The 24,309-nt window shown below is 34.2% G+C and overlaps 2 protein-coding genes across 2 annotated transcripts in view; one reads left to right on the top strand and one right to left on the bottom strand.

Annotated features, from left to right (window-relative positions):
- The window catches only part of LOC127877494 (uncharacterized), a 28,903-nt gene extending 25,212 nt beyond the window's left edge, over window positions 1-3,691 (bottom strand). The window contains exon 1 of the mRNA XM_052423433.1: window positions 3,199-3,691. Within this exon, the coding sequence (XP_052279393.1) occupies window positions 3,199-3,564 (366 nt within the window). The 5' untranslated portion in view covers window positions 3,565-3,691. The remainder of the gene's footprint in view (window positions 1-3,198) is intronic.
- Window positions 3,692-16,249: 12,558 nt separating this feature from the next.
- LOC127877496 (retinal homeobox protein Rx1-like) lies at window positions 16,250-23,924 on the top strand. Its single transcript, XM_052423435.1, has 3 exons — window positions 16,250-16,675; window positions 20,815-21,170; window positions 22,490-23,924. Exons 1-3 carry the CDS (start codon window positions 16,537-16,539, stop codon window positions 23,057-23,059), a joined length of 1,065 nt encoding a protein of 354 aa, XP_052279395.1. The 5' UTR covers window positions 16,250-16,536; the 3' UTR covers window positions 23,060-23,924.
- Window positions 23,925-24,309: the final 385 nt, after the last annotated feature.

Below are 24,309 nucleotides of genomic sequence, written 5' to 3'. Positions count from 1 at the left end.
ACTAACTCCAATCCTAATACAAAGACGAATGCTTCGGTTATTGTAGGAAAATATGTTCGTCACAATCGGCTCGGGCCGCTAATTTTTCTTTGCTGCATTTTATGAAAGTCGGCTTAAATGTATTGTTTTCCTTGTCTATTTTGTGTAATTGTAACATATTTTATCAATATATTACAAATAAACACATATAAAAAATCGTATATACCCGCTTTAAGACAATGTATGTAGTTTCATATAAAATCATTCAAAAACAAGAACATCCACACTTTAAAGTAATACATGTTAACATAAATTGTAGATAAGAAAAAGTCAAATATATTATCTTTAATATTTGTTTTTTCAGTCTCCTATTGTGTAACAATAGTAAAAGGAGGTATCACATTAAGAGCCCAATAAACAGGAAATTGTGGTCTGACACCATGACAACAATTACCCTGCTGAAGACAGTATTACACAAGCAATTTGGAACGAGATGTCATAAAGTACCCAAGATACTGATCCTGTAACTGATAATTATTGTTCAAAATCAGAATCTGCACACACATCTAGAGACAATTACTTGAGTGCAAATACACAAAATCAAATATAAATAAGGTAAAATACCCATCAGTATCAAACAAACAAAAACATTTTGTAAACATACTTTATCAACCAAAGTTGATTGTTTTCGTTGTTTCAACAGACAAATCTGTTCACATTTGACCGGAAGTCACCAACTCGTCTAGCCACAAGGAGTTATGGTCTACTGGAATATAGCGAATGGGACGCAAATTAACAAATATGACGGGTCCTGACTGGCATTTTATGCGTAATTGACACAGAATTATTAATTTGGAGAGTTTTGTTGCTGTCGTCATATTTTGTGAAACTATGCGGATTGGTTATTTGAAGTATAAAATACACCTAACATTGTATACGGAAGGATGGCTGAGTGGTCTAAATGGGAGACTTTTTAATCCAAGACTCCAGGGATCAGTGGTTTGAGTCCTGCTGCGGGTTACCTTTTTTTCTTTTTACCTTGATTTTTTACTGGGGATTTTTATATCCATGGTTAATATTTATCAATATAAAGAATTTTTGACAAACTTCAAAACATGTCAAAATCTGAAAAGGCCCCTTTAATATGACATTTTTGTTAGAATTCAAATATTTAATATACAGCTACAAACTAAGCGTATGCAGTTAAGACTCACTGTGATTGTGTATTGCTTTAAAATTGCTAGTTTTTTTGTGCAACAGAATTTAAATTAGGCAACACAAGTTTATGAACGAAAACCCTGTGAGACACCTATATGTATGAAATATTTCAATTGCAAAACAAGTATGCTGTCCCTCTGTTCAACATCAGTATACATTGATTATCCTGACAATAAAAGTTGATTTGACACATTACATTATTTTGATAACCTATGCAGTGATTCATTTTGAAATCTACATCAATGAGTCCCTGGGACTCGCATACATTGTATTTTTAAACAAAGGGTCCAAACTGAAAACAATGGGTCCCAGATTGTGTCTTTGTAAATTCGTTACAAATAATTTCCTTAACATGATACGCCTTAGCCAGGGGCTCTTTTATGCAATTTTATAGCTAAAAAAGAAATAGGTTAACAGCAAGTAAAATCTTTATTTGTTTTACTTTAAATAACAAACAGTGAAACATATAACATCGTAAACAAAGAACTTTTAACTTATTTAACAATTTGGACTGACTAGAGTTTAAATAAATTGGATGACTAGTGTTTATAATTTTTTGGTCAAAATTATCCCTTTCAAACAGTGTGACAAAAGACAATATCTGCTTTAGTCAAAGGTTTACACCTTCAATTCAGATTTAGTGTAACAACACTCATACTGTATTTAAGACGTGTAGCCTTCTCGCCTTGTTTCTTCTTCAAACAGGGAGAGCTTTTTTCATAAATTCATTCCTGAAAAAATTGCACAACTTCACTCTCATAAGTTTGTCTTGGTTCCCTACAATTAAACTGTTCCTTAATTTGGTCAAGACCTTATTCTGTACATAAAAACCCCTCTCACATCCTGCAGTATGAACAGCAGAAGTCTGTGTTGTTATATGTACTTACATTCTTCTACGTTACATAGGACGGAATGCTGTACGATCTGTATCACTATTATGTATGTACCGTATAAAAATAAAAGATGCTATTTATTTCAGAACTTGCACATTTTTACTTGTCACTTTAGAAAAAACAACAATGATCAATTAATCCAGAAAAGTATAATAACATCGCTTTACAATATAACTGTCTGCGCTCACAACAGACAAACACAAATTGTGTTTTCTGACGTTTATTCTTCACATTTAACCACATGTTGTACATCCAGGCTGCGTTATCGATAAATATCTACACACTGAGGGAGTTTAAATTGTTGAGGATCAATTTTGGAAACCTTTTTGGGTGGCATTTTCTTTGTTTACCATCCGGGGCAGCAAATTAAACGTCCAATTAACTTTTAAATAAAACGACGTAACTGATTGGATAATTGATATATTTCAACCAATCAAAATACGCGTATTACATTCTGAATGTTCTTCCGTTCTACTTTTCAAAACGGTGTTAACATGTGTTTCGCTTATCTCCACGAATCGAACTCGGTATCATGTACAACTTTGACGATGTTGAAAATCAGAATTTTTAAACAATGCGTCCCGAGTACGCACGTTTGAGAATGATGGGTCCCCCCAAAAAAAACGAATCAATGCCTATGTTAAATCGAGTTATGCAAGAACAGCGTGCATATAAGAAAAGCTTTAGTTCAATTGATTCATATTACAAACAATCTGTTTCCTGGGTAGGACCAGTACTTAGTTTCTAAAAGGTGATCTTAAGAATGATTTCACTTAAAGGATCAAAACTGAGATCTCCGAGTTGCTAAGTGGACTCCATATCTACTACGCCGCAGCTACAGAACTATCTTTGAATTCCAGAGGCTAAATAAGCACACAATTATAAAATATAAGATCTAATAGCTTGGCAGATGGAAAATGCTTCATCCAGCAAAAAATAAGATTTAATTGTTTGGATGCATTATTTTTGTATGGAAACAGTTATGATGTTTTGTTCACAATAATGTCCAAATTTTTATTACATTACATGGTTATCAAAAAGCTTTTGACCGTAAATTATGTAGCACCTATTTTCATATTTAAAATAATTTTCTTATAAGAAAGTTAACCTTTATCAAAGATTTTCGCCAGCTTGACGTTGCAAGTCTATATACATCGTCGTTGAGAAGTAACACCCCGATGACGACAGCTGAACATGTCACGATGAAAAACCATGGAAACAAAACACTGTGTTGTTTTAACCGTTTTTCATTGGGATCGACCTCTTCTAAAAATAGTTTTGCTGCATTTCGGATTTGCCGTGAAGATTTTCTATTATTTTGACACCGTTGATATAAAACTATCAATTCATTTTCAATAATATTACAGTTTTGTTCGGTACTAGAAATAACATCCTCATCGGTGTCCGCCATCTTGTCTGCACAGGTCGATTTGTTTGACAGGTCTTGGAAACAGGCAAACTTATAAGTAAGCATAATAAGTAAAAAAGGAAATAGTCATATCGTTATTAGATCTGTTGGAAATAAGGAAAAAAACTATTGTGTTTTTATACAAAGCTCACAATTCTTACATAAATTAAAGAACCAGAAATAGTGATTTAAATCGGTTAAAGATAACCGGCTACTGACAACTAAACCAATAAAGGTTACACCAAGTATTAACATTTCCATAAGTATTGACTGGTTCCACGCATTACTCCAAGAGGAGATCGATTAAAGTATTTCCAGTTTATTATAAATACCTTAACTGTGTGTGCTACTTTTTTTAATTGCACCATGGCATCATATGTAAAGATGCCGTACAGCCCAAATAGCGAAGAAAACTGCACGAAAGTTTTTACTCAATTTCACAGTAGTATTGCATTAAAGGGGCCTTTTCACAGATTTTGGCATTTTTTAACTTATTCATTAAATGCATTATATTGATAAATGTAAACATTGGATCGTAAAAGTTCCAGTAAAAAATCAAGAATAACATTTAAAAAAGGAAAAGAACATTGCCCGGAGCAGGTTTCGAACCAGTGACCCCTGGAGTCCTGCCAGAGTCCTGAAGTAAAAACGCTTTAGCCTACTGAGCTATTCCGCCGAGTACACATACTTGACGTATTTTATACCTTAAATAGGCAATCTTCGTAGTTTCACACAATTTAACGACAAAAACAGAACTCTCCAAATTATTCAATCGTTTCGCGTTGCAACGCTTTATAATTTTTAGGTATTAAAATCGTCAAAAGATGCATATAATGGCTATATTAGACCATGGTAAATGTTCAGTATTACTGTTTCCTCACAAATATCATAACTAAAACGAAAATGTGCGAATCTGAAACAACTTTTATCAATTTTGTCAATTTACCAAAGCGTGAAAAGATCCCTTTAAAGGGGCCTTTTCACAGATTTTGGCATGTTTTGAAGTTTGTCATTAAATGCTTTATATTAATAAATGTAAACATTAAATTTAAGAAGCTCAAGTTAAATATCAAAAATAAAATAAAAAATAGGAAAAAAAGTAGCCCGCAGCATGAAGTAAAAACGCATAAGCCAATCGAGCTATCCTGCAATCTTCGTAGTTTCACAAATTTAAACGACTACAACAGAACTCTCCATATTATTCAATCGTTTCACGTTGCAACGCTTTATAATTTTTAGGTTTTTAAATCGTCAAAAGATGCATATAATGGCTATATTAGACCGTGGCAAATGTTTAGTAATACTGTTTCCTCACAAATACCATAACTAAACCGAAAATTTGCGAATCTGAAACAACTTTTTTCAATATTGTCAATTTACCAAAACGTGAAAAGATCCCTTTAAAGCAGAGGTGATCATTGTAATGTACGGTATCCATTGAGTGCAAGTTTAAGATATTTACTATTTCTTATCTCTTATTTATTTTAAATTAGTTATTTGCTTTAAGTTATCAGTTTGTTCAGCGATATTAATAACATACTTATGGACACAAACCATGCAAGTCTTCATTCATGTGTCATAATGTAACGATCGGTGTATGCTTGTATTTATGCAGAATGTTTGTCTGAATCGTTTGTAATCAAAATATACATTTCAAATGGTCTTTCATGTGTCTGCAGTGGTTATGTATGCTTATCAAACGATACAGCTCAGCTGTGCAGGACACGAAATACTGCGAATGGTCAATTTGTGAGGTGTTTAGACTTTTAAGTCTGTACAACAAACCCTGACATTCGAAAAAAAATAAGGCACCAGAGTGAACATCTCTAATAGTTTCCTCTGAATGCTCCAACCATTCAAACAAGTAATGCCATGTGACGCTCTATCAGCACATACAAAGAATGAAGTCGTTTCTATTTTTATTGATCTTGAATCTAATTTTGTTTCGATGTTGTTCGTGGATTTTAGTTTTTTTATTTCAAAGTTACATAAATAATGAAGCTGAGGAAATCAGAACAAAGTACATGTGTTATATAAAACAATTAATGAGTAATGACATATAAGTAAAAAAAAAATTCAAAAAAGTCATCCAAAATATCAGAAATTATTAATAACTACAAATCAGACGATAGTAATACTTGTCATTTATAAGACGGAACTTACCTTTTCATCCCGTGTCTCCCGTAGTATTTTCATAAGTCTTTTGCATAAGATCCTTTTGCTTAAACATTAATCACTTAAACCTAATATTTTGTATATTATGTATAGGAAGAGACCGTCTCCGTAGACCTATGCGTCGTTAAATGGGTTTAAATAGTTCCGGGCGGTAATCGTTATGCTAAGCAAACGCGAAAATAGTGCTTGCAACTTTATTCCATCCAAAAGGTATTGTGAGATAACAAACAATCAAGACAAATGAATGTTCGAGGTCGCAATAGTACCCTGCACTAGCATAAGCATACAATGAAAACAACGTTGGATCTATTCTTGTCGTCTTTGTGTATGGTGATTTTCAAAATGGCTGAACTATAAGTAATAACAAATAAGAAATAAGAAGTAACTAAAATGTCTCTACATGGCTTTTGTGGTAATGCTTCCCGGATCGGCATAAAATGAGGCACTAGGGTGTATTACGATCACCTATTATTGGTCCGCTTTGCAGATACGGATTGCACAGGCATGGAAACGTCTAATCTTGTATGGGAAACAACCTTGACAGAATGGAAAGTATTCAAATGAACTTTGCTATAATGAAAGATCAGAACAATACCGATTTCAAAATACAATAACTATTTCTGCATGATGTACAATTGTAGTGCCTTTTGTTTATTGTCCTATGTAAAGCATATATTCATAAATATTAAAGTAAATTGACGTGTATATGGTACAGCTTCTAACATTTATATGGGACACTGAGAGGAAGCAAATTTTTATAGACCATATCACTTTATATATTATAATTGGAGTAATTTTCCTCTGTCTTTATGTGTGTGTGCCTAGCATAATTACATTATGTATTTAAATTACGTAAATTTGTTGTGCTAAGTTATTGTATCGATTCAAGTGAAACTTTATTTATTGATAAAGGGATTTAAGAGGATATGCAGACAAAAGTACCATAGCCTTCACACACTATTAACGTTATTGTCATTTATTAAATCTCTTCTTAATGCACTTCATTTTTAATTCAAATAAAATGTAGATGGAACTTCATTGACCTAATACGAGAATAATGCCTGTACAGAGTAAGTGTTTAAGTCGATTTTATTGTGCGCGATTAAATTCAATTACAATTCAAGTTATGACGATGAAAAAAATCTGCACAGAATATTGTGGGTAAGTGCAGAGATAAAAAAAAAACTATAACTATCGTCTGTGTTTCAGCGAAGCAGCTCGTCTAGGTTATCATACTATGTAAATAGTCTTCAAAATGGCGACCGAACCGATTGAGTTAGCTAAATTTTCTCATACTTCGCTGATTATCATTGATAAAGGTAAAGGCAGTTTGGTTTCCGTCCTCTTTCAAATTGATCGAGATGTTCGGGACAGGAACCAGACACGAAAACTGCCAGGTGGCACTTCAAACGCCCTGACGCTGGGAAACCCCCAAAAGTAGTTATTTTTAGATTTGATCGAGAATGTAACCCGCCTCCCAGTTTCGCTGAATGGGTCAAGTTCCCCACGGGTACTACCGGTACTTCCTCGTATCCCCAATTTTTTTTCGTACTCAAAATTTTTCGTACCCAATTTTTTTCCTACTGAAATTTTCTTCGTACCCAGATTTTTTTCGTACCCAAATTTTTATTCGTATCCAAATTTTTCTCGTACTCAATTTTTTGTTTGCATATTTTTTTCGTACCCAAAATTTTCGTATCCAAATTTGTTTTCGTAACCACATACATAATTGTGGTGATAAACGTAAATTGATGCTTTTATATCCATCCTCTTCAAAAGCATCGTCACACCAGAACTGTGAGTAATTTGATTTGGAGATATTGGCCTTGGCAGTGTTTTGTATATAGCACAATTACACAGCGTTATTTATTCTGCAAATCATAAATCTAATAGCACGAAAGAGATTTAAATAAAAATTCACATAATCACGAAAGACTTTGAGAAGATATGTAGAGTACAATATCCATTGACAATTTATATGATACAAGTATTTTTATAGAGTTATTTTCTTGTCATAATTTTCTTGAGATAAGTTAAATCTTTAGAATTAACATTAATTGTAATAAGAAATTCATATCTCAGTTTATAACATTCGTTTTTTTCTGGTTTTCAATAACACGAATGAATAAGCAAGACGTGTCTGTTTTTACCAGCTTTAAAAGTCAATATCACACTTTTAGATAAAAACGATACTTCGAGTGCATAGTAACAGTACAGTACCAGCTATTGTTATGGTTTGTCAAAATAAGTGTTCGGTCATCTTTGCTACAATTTATTTTCTTAATTAACCAGATAAAATAAAAAAAAAGAAATTGTCCAAAGAGTTTCAAAAACTTCTCTCATTGAGCATCATTGTTAAAGTGGAGAAAAGTCAGCAATTAAAGTTTTGCAAATCTATCTACCTCCTATTAAAGGTGTTAGTGAAAACAAACAAATTATCGTTTTCGTTTAACTATCCAAATTGCTCATTTGGTGGTCCAAACGTTCACCCCCTCACAAAAACATAGTTTACATATGTTGTTTATATTTTCTCAGGTCATTAAAACAGCGAAGATTCCAGGAAATACGTAATAGCTTGTTTTCAAAATGTGCAATATCATACAATGTCATTCGTCATTTAGAATTACTACACTGATTATGCATTAATATGTAGTTATATTTTTTCAGTTTAAAGTATCATGGGGTGTCTTAAAATGCCCTTAAATGCGCACAATTAATGTATGAAGCCTACACACATGTGTATGATGGCCTTTACACACACAGGCCTCCATCACTCTGGAGTAGCCGACGATTTATTGCTTAAGGTCAATCTTACGGAGGATTCCGGAGATAGTCGATGTATCACGATTAAAGGGGCCTTTTCACAGATTTTGGCATTTTTTAACTTATTCATTAAATGCTTTATATCGATAAATGTAAACATTGGATCGTAACAGCTCCAGTAAAAAATAAAGAATAAAATTTTAAAAAGGAAAAGAACATTGCCCGGTCCAGGTTTCGAACCAGTGACCCCTGGAGTCCTTCCAGAGTCCTGAAGTAAAAACGCCTTAGCCTACTGAGCTATTCCGCCGAGTACACATATTTTACGTATTTTATACCTTATATAAGCAATCTTCGTAGTTTCAAAAAATTTAACGACAAAAACAGAACTCTCCAAATTATTCAATCGTTTCGCGTTGCAACGCTTTATAATTTTTAGGTATTAAAATCGTCAAAAGATGCATATAATGGCTATATTAGACCATGGTAAATGTTCAGTATTATTGTTTCCTCACAAATATCATAACTAAAACGAAAATTTGCGAATCTGAAACAACTTTTTTCAATTTTGTCAATTTACCAAAGCGTGAAAAGATCCCTTTAAGGCCTCCTAGCCCCGGGAAGTCAACCATTGTCAATGGGAATACGGGAGTGTGTCGTCGTTTACTATTGCCATAAAGACAATATTGTTAAAAAATATATTCCGGTTACGGTGTCTATATACACAATTATGATTTTGCAAAGCAATTTATATAATTTTAAAACAAATGCAAATGCATGGTACATTATAATGCTAATCATTTTCTTGCAGCCAAGGGAATATACAGTACATGATGAAATGTACATCCTATCAAAATGTCGTGTTTAAATTCTGCACGTTACAAACGTCTTCACTGAGTGTTAGTAACGTAATATTCCGAACGTTTGCCTGTCAAATGCTGGTTTAAACAGGGAATCCCAGGTAATAGCTCGATAATAAATTAGCAAGAGCATCACGCAAACAACCAATGACGTTATGAATGCGGAAACTCGTTTCCGAGTGTCCATCGAGCTGATAATGAAATTTGCGAGGAAAATGTCTGTCAAGCATACTCATTTATTCCAGGTAACGGATTAAATATCTCGTTAAAACGACGGCGTTTATAAGTGCGTAATTGGTAAGAAACGTTGAATGGTGTCAGTTTTGAATTTAGTGCGCCATGCTTTTACTAGTACACTGTACGTTTTTAAACAAGCATCATCACCAAAAACACAATATGACCCTAACATTAATATATTTTCAATTTAAATGTTCCAGATAGTTATTTTATACACACCAAAAAGACTTAGCACTAGTTCTCACGGCTAAGATAACTAACTTTTGGGAACGAGTTAGTAAGTCTTTGGAACAAGTTAGTAAGTTGTCTGAACGACTTATTAAGTCGTGGGATCTAATGAGGAATTCGTTTTTAAGAGTTAGCATGTCGTGTGAATGAGTATGTTACTCGTGGAAACGATATAGCTAACTCGTGTAAACGCCTTGTTAATTATTGGGGACAGATTACTTTTCAGGATAACCTTATAATCAACCAACCGAAATATACGTTGTTTAACGCATGTTACAAAATGGCTGATACATGGGATATTAATTTCGGACGACATAAATCGGACAAATTCGCGTTTTTAGATGCTGTTCAAACTCAAAGTATTCTGATTGTTTGATTGGGTCGTTAACATGATTTAGTTGTCTCGTTCTTACGAGTATTTAAGATTTGTTAAATAGTGGGAATGAGTTACTAAAAAGTGAGAACGAAATCAATAAATAAAAAAACACACGCTCATCTCATATCTGTACCTCCGTACAGACGTGTAAGAAATAGAATTGTATCGAGTTCACTGGGATTCTCCAATTAAAGTGGTCGGCATCCCAGTAGATTAGATAAGTTGTGTTACGGGGGATAGTGCAATTTTCAGGAGACATCCATAGGCCTTTTAAGTGCCTGATATATTGACACCATGTTCACCTCACCTCGGTTATATGTCCCATGTACAAGCGAAAGACCAGTTAGTATGTTATGCTTTGCGGGTGATTGGACCTGCAACTTTGATGGCGACAGAGTGCTACAAATAGACCAAGGACCCGCTAACGACCAGTCTACAGTGATTGTACATAGCCAACTACTGGGTGGGCATGGGCGACCAGATATGGTTGATTGTTAATGCTAAAGTAGTCCGCTACTGTTCTCCGAGACGTCAAGATGTTGCTTTTATAAAAGCCAGCTTCAGCGCATCGTTACTGTGATTAACAAAGTTTTTTAACGAAATGCATCACGTTGATGCTCACAGTAATAATTTATAAATTAAATATTAGCATTGTTCTCGTTCTAGGTCAATGAAAGGCCTCTTTCTTAAAGTGGTGAACGGCTTAAGATCTCCATAGTTTTTTAGCCTATGGTCGTTGTAAAAATATTGTGAGTGGAATGTGAGTCCGCATTCACGAATTCATTACATTAAAAATACTAACCCACATAAACAATCGCACACACATTTAGAACATAAAAATAAAATCCCTTATGGATTTTTAGCAACATAAACTTTGGTTAAAAAGAACAAACACAACAACATCCATATCGCAGTTCCACACAGTACAGAAAGAGTCTCTTCGTAAATTTCAAAATACAACATGTCCATGTTTCATTGTTAAAACCGTATATTTTTGTTCCGCGCTATGCCGCTTACTCACGCAGGTAAATTACCACAATTTCCACGAGTGACACGTGCAAATCGGCGGTAATCAAGAGTTACGAATCCGTATCGTGACTGGGGAGGATATTCCATGTCAATGGGAGAAAACATCATAGCTTTCAAACAAAAGACGATAGTTTGCGGACAAATTGGCATAAGTCTTCTTTTGATTAAATTTCTCAAGATGATGATTATATGGGCTTGTTGAAAAACAAACACAATATATTATGATCGGAGAAAAGCCATTAATGCGTTATGTGTCAGACGCTCTATGTTTTCGCGTTCTAAAACTGGATACGTGTGCTAATCTTGTACATGAACGAAGTTCAAGATGTAAAATAGCGATTTATCTGTTTTTCAATGAACGATTCCTTTGACATATGTACATACAATATATCTTGTTAATTTTTTTTAGTTAAAATAGATTTAAAAAAGAGTTTATGATATTATTCGCTGTTACAATAAAAAGTTACGTAATATGAATGCCCATGAAAATTATGTAATATATACGTAAACGTGTGTGACTTGTATTGTAATCTACAATAACCGCGATTAATTCACTAACGCGTAGAGATAAATAATTCAACGTTGAGACGTTCTACAAATATGTAAGGTTTTCGATACGTGCGAAAAATGTGATTTCATCCCTGCCTGAATACCGAATATGAAACTGCATAATACTACTCTGTGTAATGAGCACAAAATTTGGTGTTATAACAATTAAAAAATCACAAATAAATACATCTATTAAAAGTATTTTTGCTCTGTTAAGTAAGCGGTCAGCTTACTGAAACTATTTTTTCTATACCACCAGCATTAAGTAACAATCCGGAACGTTATTACACTTAAATCGTATTGTTCTTATCTTTATTTCATGTCTGTTTCGACTGCCCTTTTCGACACAATCATGAAACAGGATTATATTTTTTCCATAACACCAAAATTAAGTGACAATCCGGAAAGTAAGTGCACGTTATTATACTTAAAACTTTTTGTTCCCATCTTTATTTCCTTTCTGTTACGACTGCCCTTTTGGACACAATCATGTAACAGTAGATGGACGTGCATAACCTCCCGGAGCGATAGCTTGTGCCTAAAAACATGATGTCCACTCATTTCGTGAGTCTGTTAAAAAGGTAAACAGTTTGTTCGTCCTATCAGGCGCGTGTCAACTACCGCGATTAAGGGCGGGAAAGAAAGATAACGCTGTGTACACGATTATTGAAACGCATTACACTCGTAATCCCATTTTCTATAGCGTAGTCTGCTAATTGCTTTTAACGAAGAGCAGATTGAATCATTATTTGCTGATATTTTAATATTAATACCCCTATCTCTGCCATTCTGCCATTAGCGCGTGCTTATCGAGTCAATTTCCCGCCTTTTCAGCTGAAGTGTATTTTGAAGGATCACCAAGGGCGATAACCGTGGAATGTCAAAACCTCTCGAAGAAGCTGTCGCAAGTTAAGCGCGCGATGGTCTAGAATTGTAATTTCCGCTTATTTATTCGCAGTTTGAAGTCAATGAGTCAAATTGAACAGAAAAACACTTGAACAGAAATCCACTGTTCATTGTTTTAAAAACAATGTCAAATCAGGATACTGATTTGTTTCACAACACGATACGGCTTATTGATGTTTGACGGACGACGCTGATGATGCTGGTAACGACATTCCACTTCAACAATGACGACGTCGACGCCTGTCGCGATGAGGATGATGCTGGTGAAGTAGATGATTATACGTCAGTGTTTTATTTCATGTGAATAAAGACGCACAAAAATAGTTTGTGAATACCTAAATAAAGATATACCAAAACACTTTATTACTAAAAAGTTATTACATTATCGGCGTCGATGCCTATGGCGATGATAATGATGACAGACAGACAGGCTTATAAATTACAATAGTACATCGTCTTCATACTCAAATATACATATTATGATGGCATTGGTGGAGGTAATGATGATGATGATGATGATGATGATGATGATGATGATGATGATGATGATGATGATGATGATGATGATGATGATGATGATGATGATGATGATGATGATGATGATGATGATGATGATGATGATCATCATCATCATCATCATCATCATCATCATCATCATCATCATCATCATCATGATGATGATGATGATGATGATGATGATGATGATGATGATGATGATGATGATGATGATGATGATGATGATGATGATGATGATGATGATCATCATCATCATCATCATCATCATCATCATCATCATCATCATCATCATCATCATCATCATCATCATAATAACAAAGCGGATATAGACGATGATTTTACATGATTATGTACGTAAGTTTGTGATTATTTGTTAACCATGCAGCTGCTCCGGTATAAAAAGAAACATCAAAGTAATTGTTTTGGTAATATATTACCCCATTACCGCTGTGCAATTTCAGTTGCCAATGGTGATACATTGCACCGATAGTCATCTGTCATAAATTATCACTCATTCGGACGCACCTTGCGTTTTATCCACACTTCCTACCTGGGTTGCGAAGTATATTCAATTAGCTAAAATTGACCACCAACGTGCTTGAAGTAGAAGCGCTAATATTAACCGAACTGAGAGAGAAATAAATCGATTTTTATCTGGACTAAATGGCTAATGCAATATGCTGTCATAATTTCAGCGATAATACTTTTAGAATAAACTTGTTACGCGCAGTTAAAAATAATTATTTTCATATCTGAAAACTTAACAAGTAACTTGTAATTTGAGAGATTATCCACTGGATTAGGAGAGACACGGGCTAATCAGGAACAGCGGGTGATACGCTGACACTTATCTCCTTGTTTGTATAAAAAATAGCGTAATCTTATAAACATTTTATTTAAATGAAATGGACTTACATTATGACACTATTGATAACACATGCGTTTACTTATTTAATCTGAAAAACTAAAATTACAATCTCTAATGTCTTAATAACCTTTTCTGTTGATCCACTTTTTATAATGCGTAACCAACAGTACATAGTTTACTTGTTTAATCAGTTTAAAACTAGGTTTCTATTTTCAATTTGAAGTTTAACGTATAAAAGATGGTATGTTCGTAAACACACAAGAACTGAACTGTAGCCCAAACTTCGAGCATAGTGAGCACTTAAAATTGTCCGATATAAAAATATTGTTCGTGTAAAATTTGTTTGAAGAGATTACAATTACCTAAACATGTGATCTTTGCGGTCGATGTTATAAAAGCGTGCCTTTAAATAACATTAAATGTTTCCCCATTGAGCTGTCTGTTGACGTAAGTACCCATCGACCGCAATCGAATAGTATATTTAATTATTTAACACTCGTAGAGATTTACAACCCCATATAAAAGGAACATGTGGCGAACTGTAAATTATATTAATTTGATTGTTGAGTATAGATATTAAAGGGGCCTTTTCACAGATTTTGGCATTTTTTAACTTATTCATTAAATGCTTTATATCGATAAATTTAAACATTGGATCGTAAAAGCTCCAGTAAAAAATCAAGAATAAAATTAAAAAAAGGAAAAGAACATTGCCCGGACCAGGTTTCGAACCAGTGACCCCTGGAGTCCTGCCAGAGTCCTGAAGTAAAAACGCTTTCGCCTACTGAGCTATTCCGCCGAGTACACATGCTGAACGTATTTTATACCTTATATAAGCAATCTTCGTAGTTTCACAAAATTTAACGACAAAAACAGAACTCTCCAAATTATTCAATCGTTTCGCGTTGCAACGCTTTATAATTTTTAGGTTTTAAAATCGTCAAAAGATGCATATAATGGCTCTATTAGACCATGGTAAATGTTCAGTATTACTGTTTCCTCACAAATATCATAACTAAACCGAAAATTTGCGAATCTGAAACAACTTTTTTCAATTTTGTCAATTTACCAAAGCGTGAAAAGATCCCTTTAAAAGGCCCTCGAGAAACAAAAAATTACTTAGTGGAAGTGTCCGAAGTGTGTTTTATTTGTTTAAACAATCTGTCCATAGGCGTAAGTTACAACACATTTTACTAACCGGGTAATTTGAAAAGCAAACACTTTACTCTTGACACTCTTTACGAAAGACGTTGTTAATAGTGTTCGATTCGTCGTAGGACGATTTGAAGATGTTGCAAAACTCTAAGTGATGTTTGATTAGTATTTCTGTAAACTTTGGCCGCAGTATTCAGATTAGTGTCAACGTATATCTGGTCTGATAAGACCCCGCAGAACGTGTAATGTTTGGCAAACACGCTAATATGTTTTCCTCTTGAAAAATCACTTTAAATCGTATTATAGTTAACTGGACACGCGTTTGCAGGAAAAAGATTTCTTTGTCCAGTCCAATCGAAAACGCGAATTATCAATAAATATCCAGCAATCAGCACCCATTCAGTCTCCTTTAAGTGTCACTCGCTCATTTTTGTTGCCCTATCAAACCGTTTTCATAGTTTGTACCAAGCTCGCGAAGCGCCAGCTTGCGTTAGGCCCCGAATGTTGTGTGCAGGTCTTTTCTGCAACTGACACTCGTTAATTTAACAGACAATGTACTTGTTAAACGGCAGCCAATTTCAGGGAATCCATTAACAATGTCTACGGCCACGTCTTTAATTGCCTTGCATTCATACGAAAATCTTTAAACCTTTAACTCTGGCAATTCTTTAACTAATCTCCCAATGTTCCCGACCTTATTAAGGAATTCTTGAATCCCAAATCAAATGAAAATTCTATAGTTATCATGGCAATCCTTTTTGGGTTTAAGAATAAAATTGATAGACGGAATTCAGCGAAGCGGACAGTTATTAGCATGGGGTCACATCAACTTTGTGTAAATGTGTTCAAGCGAATTTATACGCCAATTTACCATGATAGAAATAATGAGACCGATTTCACATCCCTCGTTAAAAATTAATAAACTGGTACACTCGCTTCTTTCGCGGAACAGATAACGCTGAAGATCGACGTCTTTTCTATAGACGCCTGCATGGTGCTATTGTACAGAGACCTAAGCCCCGCCCCCTCGCGGAGGATTACGCACTATCAACGGTGGATCGATTTCCCGCAGTTAATAAATATTAAGTTCTTCAATAGAGGAGATAACAAAATAACAATAGCGCTAGCCAATGAGAGCCTCGCATTTATTCTCAAGTGTTGTCGCTAGATGAATAGGCTCAATTTATGGCAAATTAGTGATTTAATTATCACGAAAGTCTACGGAATATAACTTGGAAACAGTGGTGCACAGACGACAGACTTATTTGTGTTTTGGGAGAAGAAACAATAAAGAGACTCTTAAGAAGGAACAAAGTGTACACATGGAAGATAGATTTTAAATATACACGAAATCACATAGATACTAATATTGAATCTATATGTTAAAACTCATGGAAGCTAAGCACAAAATGCCGTCCGCGTATAGCATTGATAGTATTTTGGGGAAAGCTGAGAGAAAACTTTCTGCGATTCCTGACGATGTTGAAATAATGAGAAATTCGCCGAGTGTTATAATGTGTAAGTATTATTATTCGTATTAATATGATTAAAAACAACTTGGCATTAAGTTTTATTATAAAGAAACATTTATTTCTTAAAACATTGTTTAAAACGTGTTTAATAAATCAAAACAAAGCATCTATCGTGTTTGTTTTACAAACTATTAATGCCAAAATACTTTTAGAACTACGTCAGATGCAATTTCAATTCTGACGCAGCCGGAGTTATTGTTCAGTTTAATGAATTAAGTTTGTAAACATTTTGCAGCTAAATAGATCATGAAATTGTGTTGTTGTTGTTTATCTACACGAACACACGGGCGAGGTACTTTTTGTCGTTTACAATTCTACGAAATAAATAATTCAAAAAAAATATATTTATATAAGAAAGCTTTAGGAAGTTGTTTTTCTAAATACATGATGCGTAAATATTGTTTTATATATATATATATATATATATATATATATATATATATATATATATATATATATATATATATATATATATATATATATATATATATATATATATATATATATATATATCCCTATTTATGGTGGAACTTTTCTTAATGCACACAGCGTATACATTTCGCACTGTTTTGACGATGTTGTTTAATTTTAATACGCAACTTTTCGTACCGATCCACTTCAAAATGACTTTCATCCTTCATATTGCGCAAATACCAGTGAAAGGTTTGATATTTGAAAAACATTTCAATTTATCATCACGTTCTATCAGTTTGACAGTAAAGCAGCATGCAAAATATTGTTTAAATGATTGAATTAAATGACACATGGCAATGTGTCGTGTTGTTTTACTTCATGCAAATGGCTGCACGTCTGCGTAGTTTTAATACATTTAAATAAGCTCAATGAAAATTACAATCATCTTCTTTTGATGCTTTTAATTTCCAAGTGTTCTGCATTAGAGCTATTAAATTGTAAACCATCCCGCCATACCTGTGTTATTTATATAAAAAATATTTTCTGGCCATATCCGTTTGCAGTTCAAAAGAAAATATTAATATATATATATATGAACACGCATTTTAACGGACTGAACTGTTACTAAATGCTTAGATATTTCAAGTTTAACACAATATTTTTTGTAAGTTGTTAATATAATGCGTAAGAATTCATCATCGATACTTGGTATTTTATGTACAGTTGTTTAAACGATCATAAGCATAACAAAGTTATTTATACAATTAAATTAAGATTGAACAAATGACTTTATTAATAATCATTTATAACATAATCAAAGTTTATTTTCTGCAATGACGGAAATAACTTTATTTTATACTTTAAAAAACATTGTTTCAAAATTTTTTATCATCAACCAACAAATTTTGCACCTAAAGTGTAAGAAAAAAAATGTTTACATGAGTTTTATGGATGCATCAAATTTAAGCCCTTTGTTTAATATGTATTGAATTGTTTGTTCACAATATATACATTGCTTATTATTCATATACAAATATGCCTTAAATGTCTTGATGTAACACATTTAAGTATCATTACTCAAAAGTTCAACTAAAACAGAAAATGATCTTCAAAAAAGAGCTGCGCTCTGGGAAAACGGGGCTTAATGCATGCGCGAAAAAAGGTCATCCCTTATAAGCATTTGCAAGCTAACCAAGGACTACACTTTCCGCTTTGGGATTTTTTCCGTTGGAGGGAAGTCTCTTCTCAACGAACATGAAGTCTAGGCAGTCTTTGTGCACATGCATGAAGCCCTGTTTTTCAAGAACGATGCCCAAATGTAATGCGCTACCATCGTGATGCGAACCAGGAACCGATTGATTCTTAGGCTCTAGCCATCACGGCTGAAAAAAAATTAAAGCCGCAATTTAAATTATCCACATTTTTCAACGATTTCACTTAAAACTCAATAGAACACTCCATAAATAATTACACATTATTACTTATTTTAGCAATTTCAACGAATAAAACTCTTAAACGAAACGATATTATTTTGTGAATCTGTTATAAAATAGTTTGAAATCGGTCAATCGTCAATCAGATTATGTACTTTCGATTGTTTTTATATTTTTAAAGGAAACACACACATGCAACACAATCTTCATAGAAATGTGCGTATATCATTTACCATAAACGTTCTATTTTTATTTTTTTTAAATGTTCGCTTGTATTCTTACTATTTTCAAGTTAGAGTACGTATAACAACCATGTGTTTCCTAAATTAACCATAATTACACAAGTCTAATATAACACAAAATATTGATATCGGATGCCCAAAATTGTCAATATTATTTCATGCAATATTATGGATGTATGCATATAACGTCTTTTTTTCCAACATATAATCAATAGGCATTAAATTACTAGAAATTTAAAAAATAACGCAAACAATTCCACCGAAGAAATACGTTACGACCGAGCGAAACGATATTTCGAAGGTAAACAAGAAATACTTTTTATAGAAACTGGAGCCTACGTGTGTATAAGTAAATAACAAGACGTTATGAAAATTGTATATAAGTATGTACAATATATAATTGTTTGTTAAATGCAGAATATATATGCATTATGTAATATTGGTCATGTTCATATTTTGGTAGTAGTAGAAGTAGTAGTAAGTATATCAACCTCGCATCAGGCGCATGCGTCATATGGGTGGACAGTAGTAGAAAATCTGGAAAAAAACGGGATGGAATGCTTTCACAGAAATACCATTCCTCATTGGCTTTTTGTTGGTGTTGCCACGCATCAAAAAGTAATTACATATATAACTGCTTAACATGAAATTGCCACCAATGAGAGTAAGATGAAACACCTATGTTAGCGCCTGACTACGTCGACGCTGAAACCTAATGAATTAGGCGCCAGAAAAACTAATATTTCGCGCCTTAAACAATAAAACGATTTTGATTTGTTAACAGTTATTCCGTCATTGCCAGCCTTGAAGAGGTAACTGACAGACATATATGTTTTCCGTCTAAATCGTTAAAGGGATGCGACTATGCGAATAATTATTTCAAATATAATATCAGGATTTAATTTTCGTTATTGCTTTTGATGATTATGCTGCTGCTAATAAAGAAGCTGATGACGATGATGATGATTATGTTTCATTTCTACAAAGAATCCTATTTCACAGCGCCCGAAACGATTGAATGTGTCATCTGCAAATCAATATTTTCTCCAAAAAGATTATAATTGACAGTAATGTACAACAGTATGCAAATAAACGTAATACTCTATGAATGAAAATAATAATACTGATAGTAGCAAATATTTTAACTTGCTTAGTTCAATTTCGACAATTCAACCGCAAAACATATTAAATTGCAATTCTCCTTTAAGCCTTTTATAGTTTAAATGATATTTTATTTGGGAAAAGATTGGTCAATGCATTTCAATAATTACAAATTTCAAAACGGAAGAAGTATACTTTGATGAGTATCATGGGGACAATGTTTTCTGTGGTTAATTGTGAATGTCTCAAATTGTGTTTATATAAACTGACTACCTCTTTAAAGCCTGTTGATGAAAAAGAAATTGTAACAATTGACGTAACGGAGCGTCACAATGTGCCACGCATAGGTAGCAGACTACCTGGCGCAACAGTGTTCACGCCCATACAGGAGTTGCAAGCAAAATATATGTTTTCAATAGGAATATCAATTTTCTTTCAGTCATTTCATCAGACAATTGTGGCACGCGCTCTAATCAAATTTACGTAACAATATCAGATATTAAATAGTGAACCATTTCAATCGGCGACTTTGAATAAGAAATAGTCTGTCGTAATTAAGTATTTTTGTGTATTCATACACGAGTCTCTATTATATCATTGATGCGCTGTACTACGTCTGCTAAACAGCATTTATGTTCTATTAGATTTTCATTTTCTTAATGATATATTTCATTAAATACATGGACAGCAATGTTGGAATTGCAATTTAAATACCATTTAAATAGGTGTGCACAATACAGAATTGTTGTAAATTGGGCATACACAAATGAGCCTTTTTATCACAAGGCGACGAGGCCATAATGTGCCAAATTAATATTTTTTAATAGATGTTCCTTTCTGAATTACAAGTACAAACAGAATACTAATAAGTAAAAATAACAAATCAAATCATATGCTGGTGACAAAAAATATTTTATTTTTATTTGGCATTCCAGGTCCCCAAACGTCCGGATGCATGTCAGTTCAAAGCCCGTCTAAGGATTCTAATGACCGATCACCGGGTGCCTCCAGGAACGGTGAAAACTATTTCGACTCAAGCCCGGAAAAATCCGAGAACGAAGAAAAGCACGAACACAGCCACGAGGACCTGAACACGTCGCTGTCGGACGGTGAAAATGAAGAGAGCGGAAATGCTGGAAACAAGCCCCGGAAGCTGCGCAGAAGTCGTACAACTTTTACGACATTCCAACTTCATCAACTCGAGAGAGCGTTCGAGAAGACTCAGTACCCGGATGTGTTCACCCGCGAGGAGTTAGCGTTGCGATTAGATCTCAGCGAGGCACGTGTTCAGGTAAAATTATTTACTTTTATACTTCAATTATTTTTTTAATATAATACACTTTTCTTGGCTAACGGTCACGTTTAAAACAGGATATGTCGACGTTGAAAATGCGGATTGTAAAGTGTGTAACCTTAGTGACACGTCGTATTTTAGCTAAATTGTTTGTTTTAAATATCTTTTAATTTTCTTTAAATGATATCAAAATAACAAAAAAAATGTTCTTCTAAATATAAAAATATAAGAGGTTTTCTAATGATATGTACGCCTCAGTATTTTGTTAACACTCAAGAAAATAGCGTACCTAATTTACAAAGGATACCGCGTTTATACGAAGATGGCGTCACGTCATTTTATAATAGATATGTACATGTCCGTGGGTTGATGAACTAAGACTCTTTTAAGGGATTCGCGTCTTAAAGCCAAAAAACAAACGAATTATATGGATTTAACTAAAGCAGAATAGCAGTTGGTGCCTTATCAAGAACCGAGATCATGGCTATGATTATGCTGAATGGATTTATAAATATTAGCACACTGTTCTTCAATATAAAACGCATGATTAAGACACTTACAATAACATTTTCCACTTTTAGTCCTGCTACGTCTATTAATTAAGTTTCCAATTTTTAAAACTGTGTAAATTTCATGTTATATGCATTTAGCAGTTGTCATGAAAAAAATGGACATCAATAAAGCCTAATTAAACGTCAGTGTGCGTACAGGTATTTTATGCTGTTTAGATAATTTTCATTCAGCTTTGTATTCAGTCCACATAGTTGTTCAATGATGCTTTAATGAGAAGGAATGCCGACACAACAGCTAAAGACCGTTTTCATTAAACGCTACGGTACCCCATGCGGAAATTAGATGTTGTTATGTAAGGAATAAAGTGAATACGTGCAAGAGCATGCTGCTGTATGACAATGGTCAATGAATACAAGGATGCATCTATTATATTATTTCTATGTTCGAGTTGACGGGTTCGGTCCACATTCATCGAAGATTACTGATAAATGTTTCGTCGCACTGTCGCTTTGCAATGTGAAAGCAGACGCAAATTTAAAGCAAAAATCTGATTTATATACAAGATATATACAAGCGAATATTATCAAGAGCTAATCACTAAGTATTGCCCTTTAGTTCAAAGGACAGTGTACAAAAACATTAGTTAATTAATAAATGTAAATCAAAACATAACGTAAGATCTGTATGTAAGAGTAACCATTAATTATACAGAATAAGATATATCATTTTTAATTTAGTAATTTTAGTTGTTTGATTTAGTAACGTAAAGAACATTGACTGATACTTATGCATATTTCTTCCAGGTTTGGTTTCAAAACAGACGAGCCAAGTGGCGTAAGCGCGAGAAGACGCTTGGGCGCGAGAGTCCGAGCTTCATGCAGCGCGAAGGTGGTCTGGGACTCCCGGATATGCCGCCGTCCCATCTCGGCTACCAATCCCCGCTTGAGGCCTACTGGTCGAACCGCATGACGAACCTCCCGGGTCTGAATCCCCTTCTGTCCATGCCGCACGGAAGCGCGATGCTTGGCAATATGGCACAATACTTCAACAAAGTCAGCTCAGCCGGGCTTTTTCCAAACTATTTCCAATCGACAGCACCCGGTAGCTCTTTCCCGGGTATTCCGCATATGTACATGCGTACCGGGCTCTCTGACATTTCCGCCATTGCACAGGCTCAGGCGGCTGCGGCGCTTTCGAGTCAGCTGGTTGGCAGGTTCCAGGTATCCGAGCCGGAACAAGGTCTGGATTTCCGCAGGTCCAGTATCGATAAGTTAAGACTAAAAGCGAAAGAGCATACGGTACAAAATGATAAATCAGAGCCGGGGTCACCGGATTCGAAACGAGGTACCCCTAGTCCACAAAGACCGGTGTAATAACATATTTATGTTCTAAAATATGCGCATAAATATCGAAAACAATGTCCAGAGCATGAATGCATCGTCCATTCCGGAAAACACTCCGGGCGTAACATGTTCAATATTGCTGATTTTTGCCCGACCTTAAGTCGGGATGCTGAAGTCAAGCAAACACAAGGACAGAAGGAGGTATCTATGTATATGAGCTGCGCTCATGGAAAACGGGGTTTAATACATGTGCGTCATCAGTGACGTCACTTTCCGCCATAACTGGATAATCGCTCTGAAGATACTACCATTAAACGAAACAAACAGTGTCGTCCCTGATTATCCTGTGCGGATTGCTTAGGCTAATCTGGGACGACACTTAACGCACAAGTATTCGGCCCCGTTTTCACGACTCACATGAATTTAAGTAGTGCTTGTTTTCAAAGTTATTTTCACATTGACCAGATTTGAGCGGGAAACTGTTGTATTTGCTGATGAAATGATATACAGATGCAGCCGTTTGTAGCTCAACAGTCGACTATTTGTATGTTGATAGATTGATCAATGTCGTTTGTGAAATTGTGGATGCGGAGAGTACTGTATATATTATAACAGTCGTGTACAAAATGTTCAAAATATGTATTGTTTATAATATCTGCTTTTAGATATGAATGTTATACTTGTGTGTGTTCGTTTATTTCAAAGGCCTGAATTTTTACAAATTTACAACGTCTGTATGCTAGCACACCTTTCTGGAAACATTTCTTTGGCTAGCGTGTGTTTTATTGTCTGTTTGATTATTAATCGTTGTTGTTATTTAACTTGTTATTGATAATTTTGTCTGTAAATGGTCGTTACGTTTATAAATAAAAAAATACCTATGGTAACAGCAGAACAGTAGTATTTAATTTAATTGTTTACGTTTCGCTGACCCCGCTTCTTTTTGGAGATGCACTTATGAAAGAGCCAACAATACCCTTGATGTGGCACTAATGACCAGACGTTTGTTATGCAAAACATAAGGAGGTTAATAGGTTTTATATTTTTTGACAAAATAACGCCTTTTAAAATCGGATAATGTGATGCGATACAGAAAAGTAATTTATTCTTTGACTTTACATGCAATATCAACGCATTCCGAAATAATTGTAAACATCATACAAATTTTGAATCGGCAAATTGATGATTTTTCTGACATGAAAATCTCACTAATACAAAACAAAAGCAGAAATCATATAACACGTTGATAATGAAATCGATATATATATATATATTTTATA

This window comes from Dreissena polymorpha, chromosome 4 (genome assembly GCF_020536995.1).
Source record: "Dreissena polymorpha isolate Duluth1 chromosome 4, UMN_Dpol_1.0, whole genome shotgun sequence".
NCBI lineage: Eukaryota > Metazoa > Mollusca > Bivalvia > Myida > Dreissenidae > Dreissena > Dreissena polymorpha.
The sequence above is the reverse complement of the archived record's forward strand: the minus strand, read 5'-3'. Positions and strand labels throughout refer to the sequence as shown.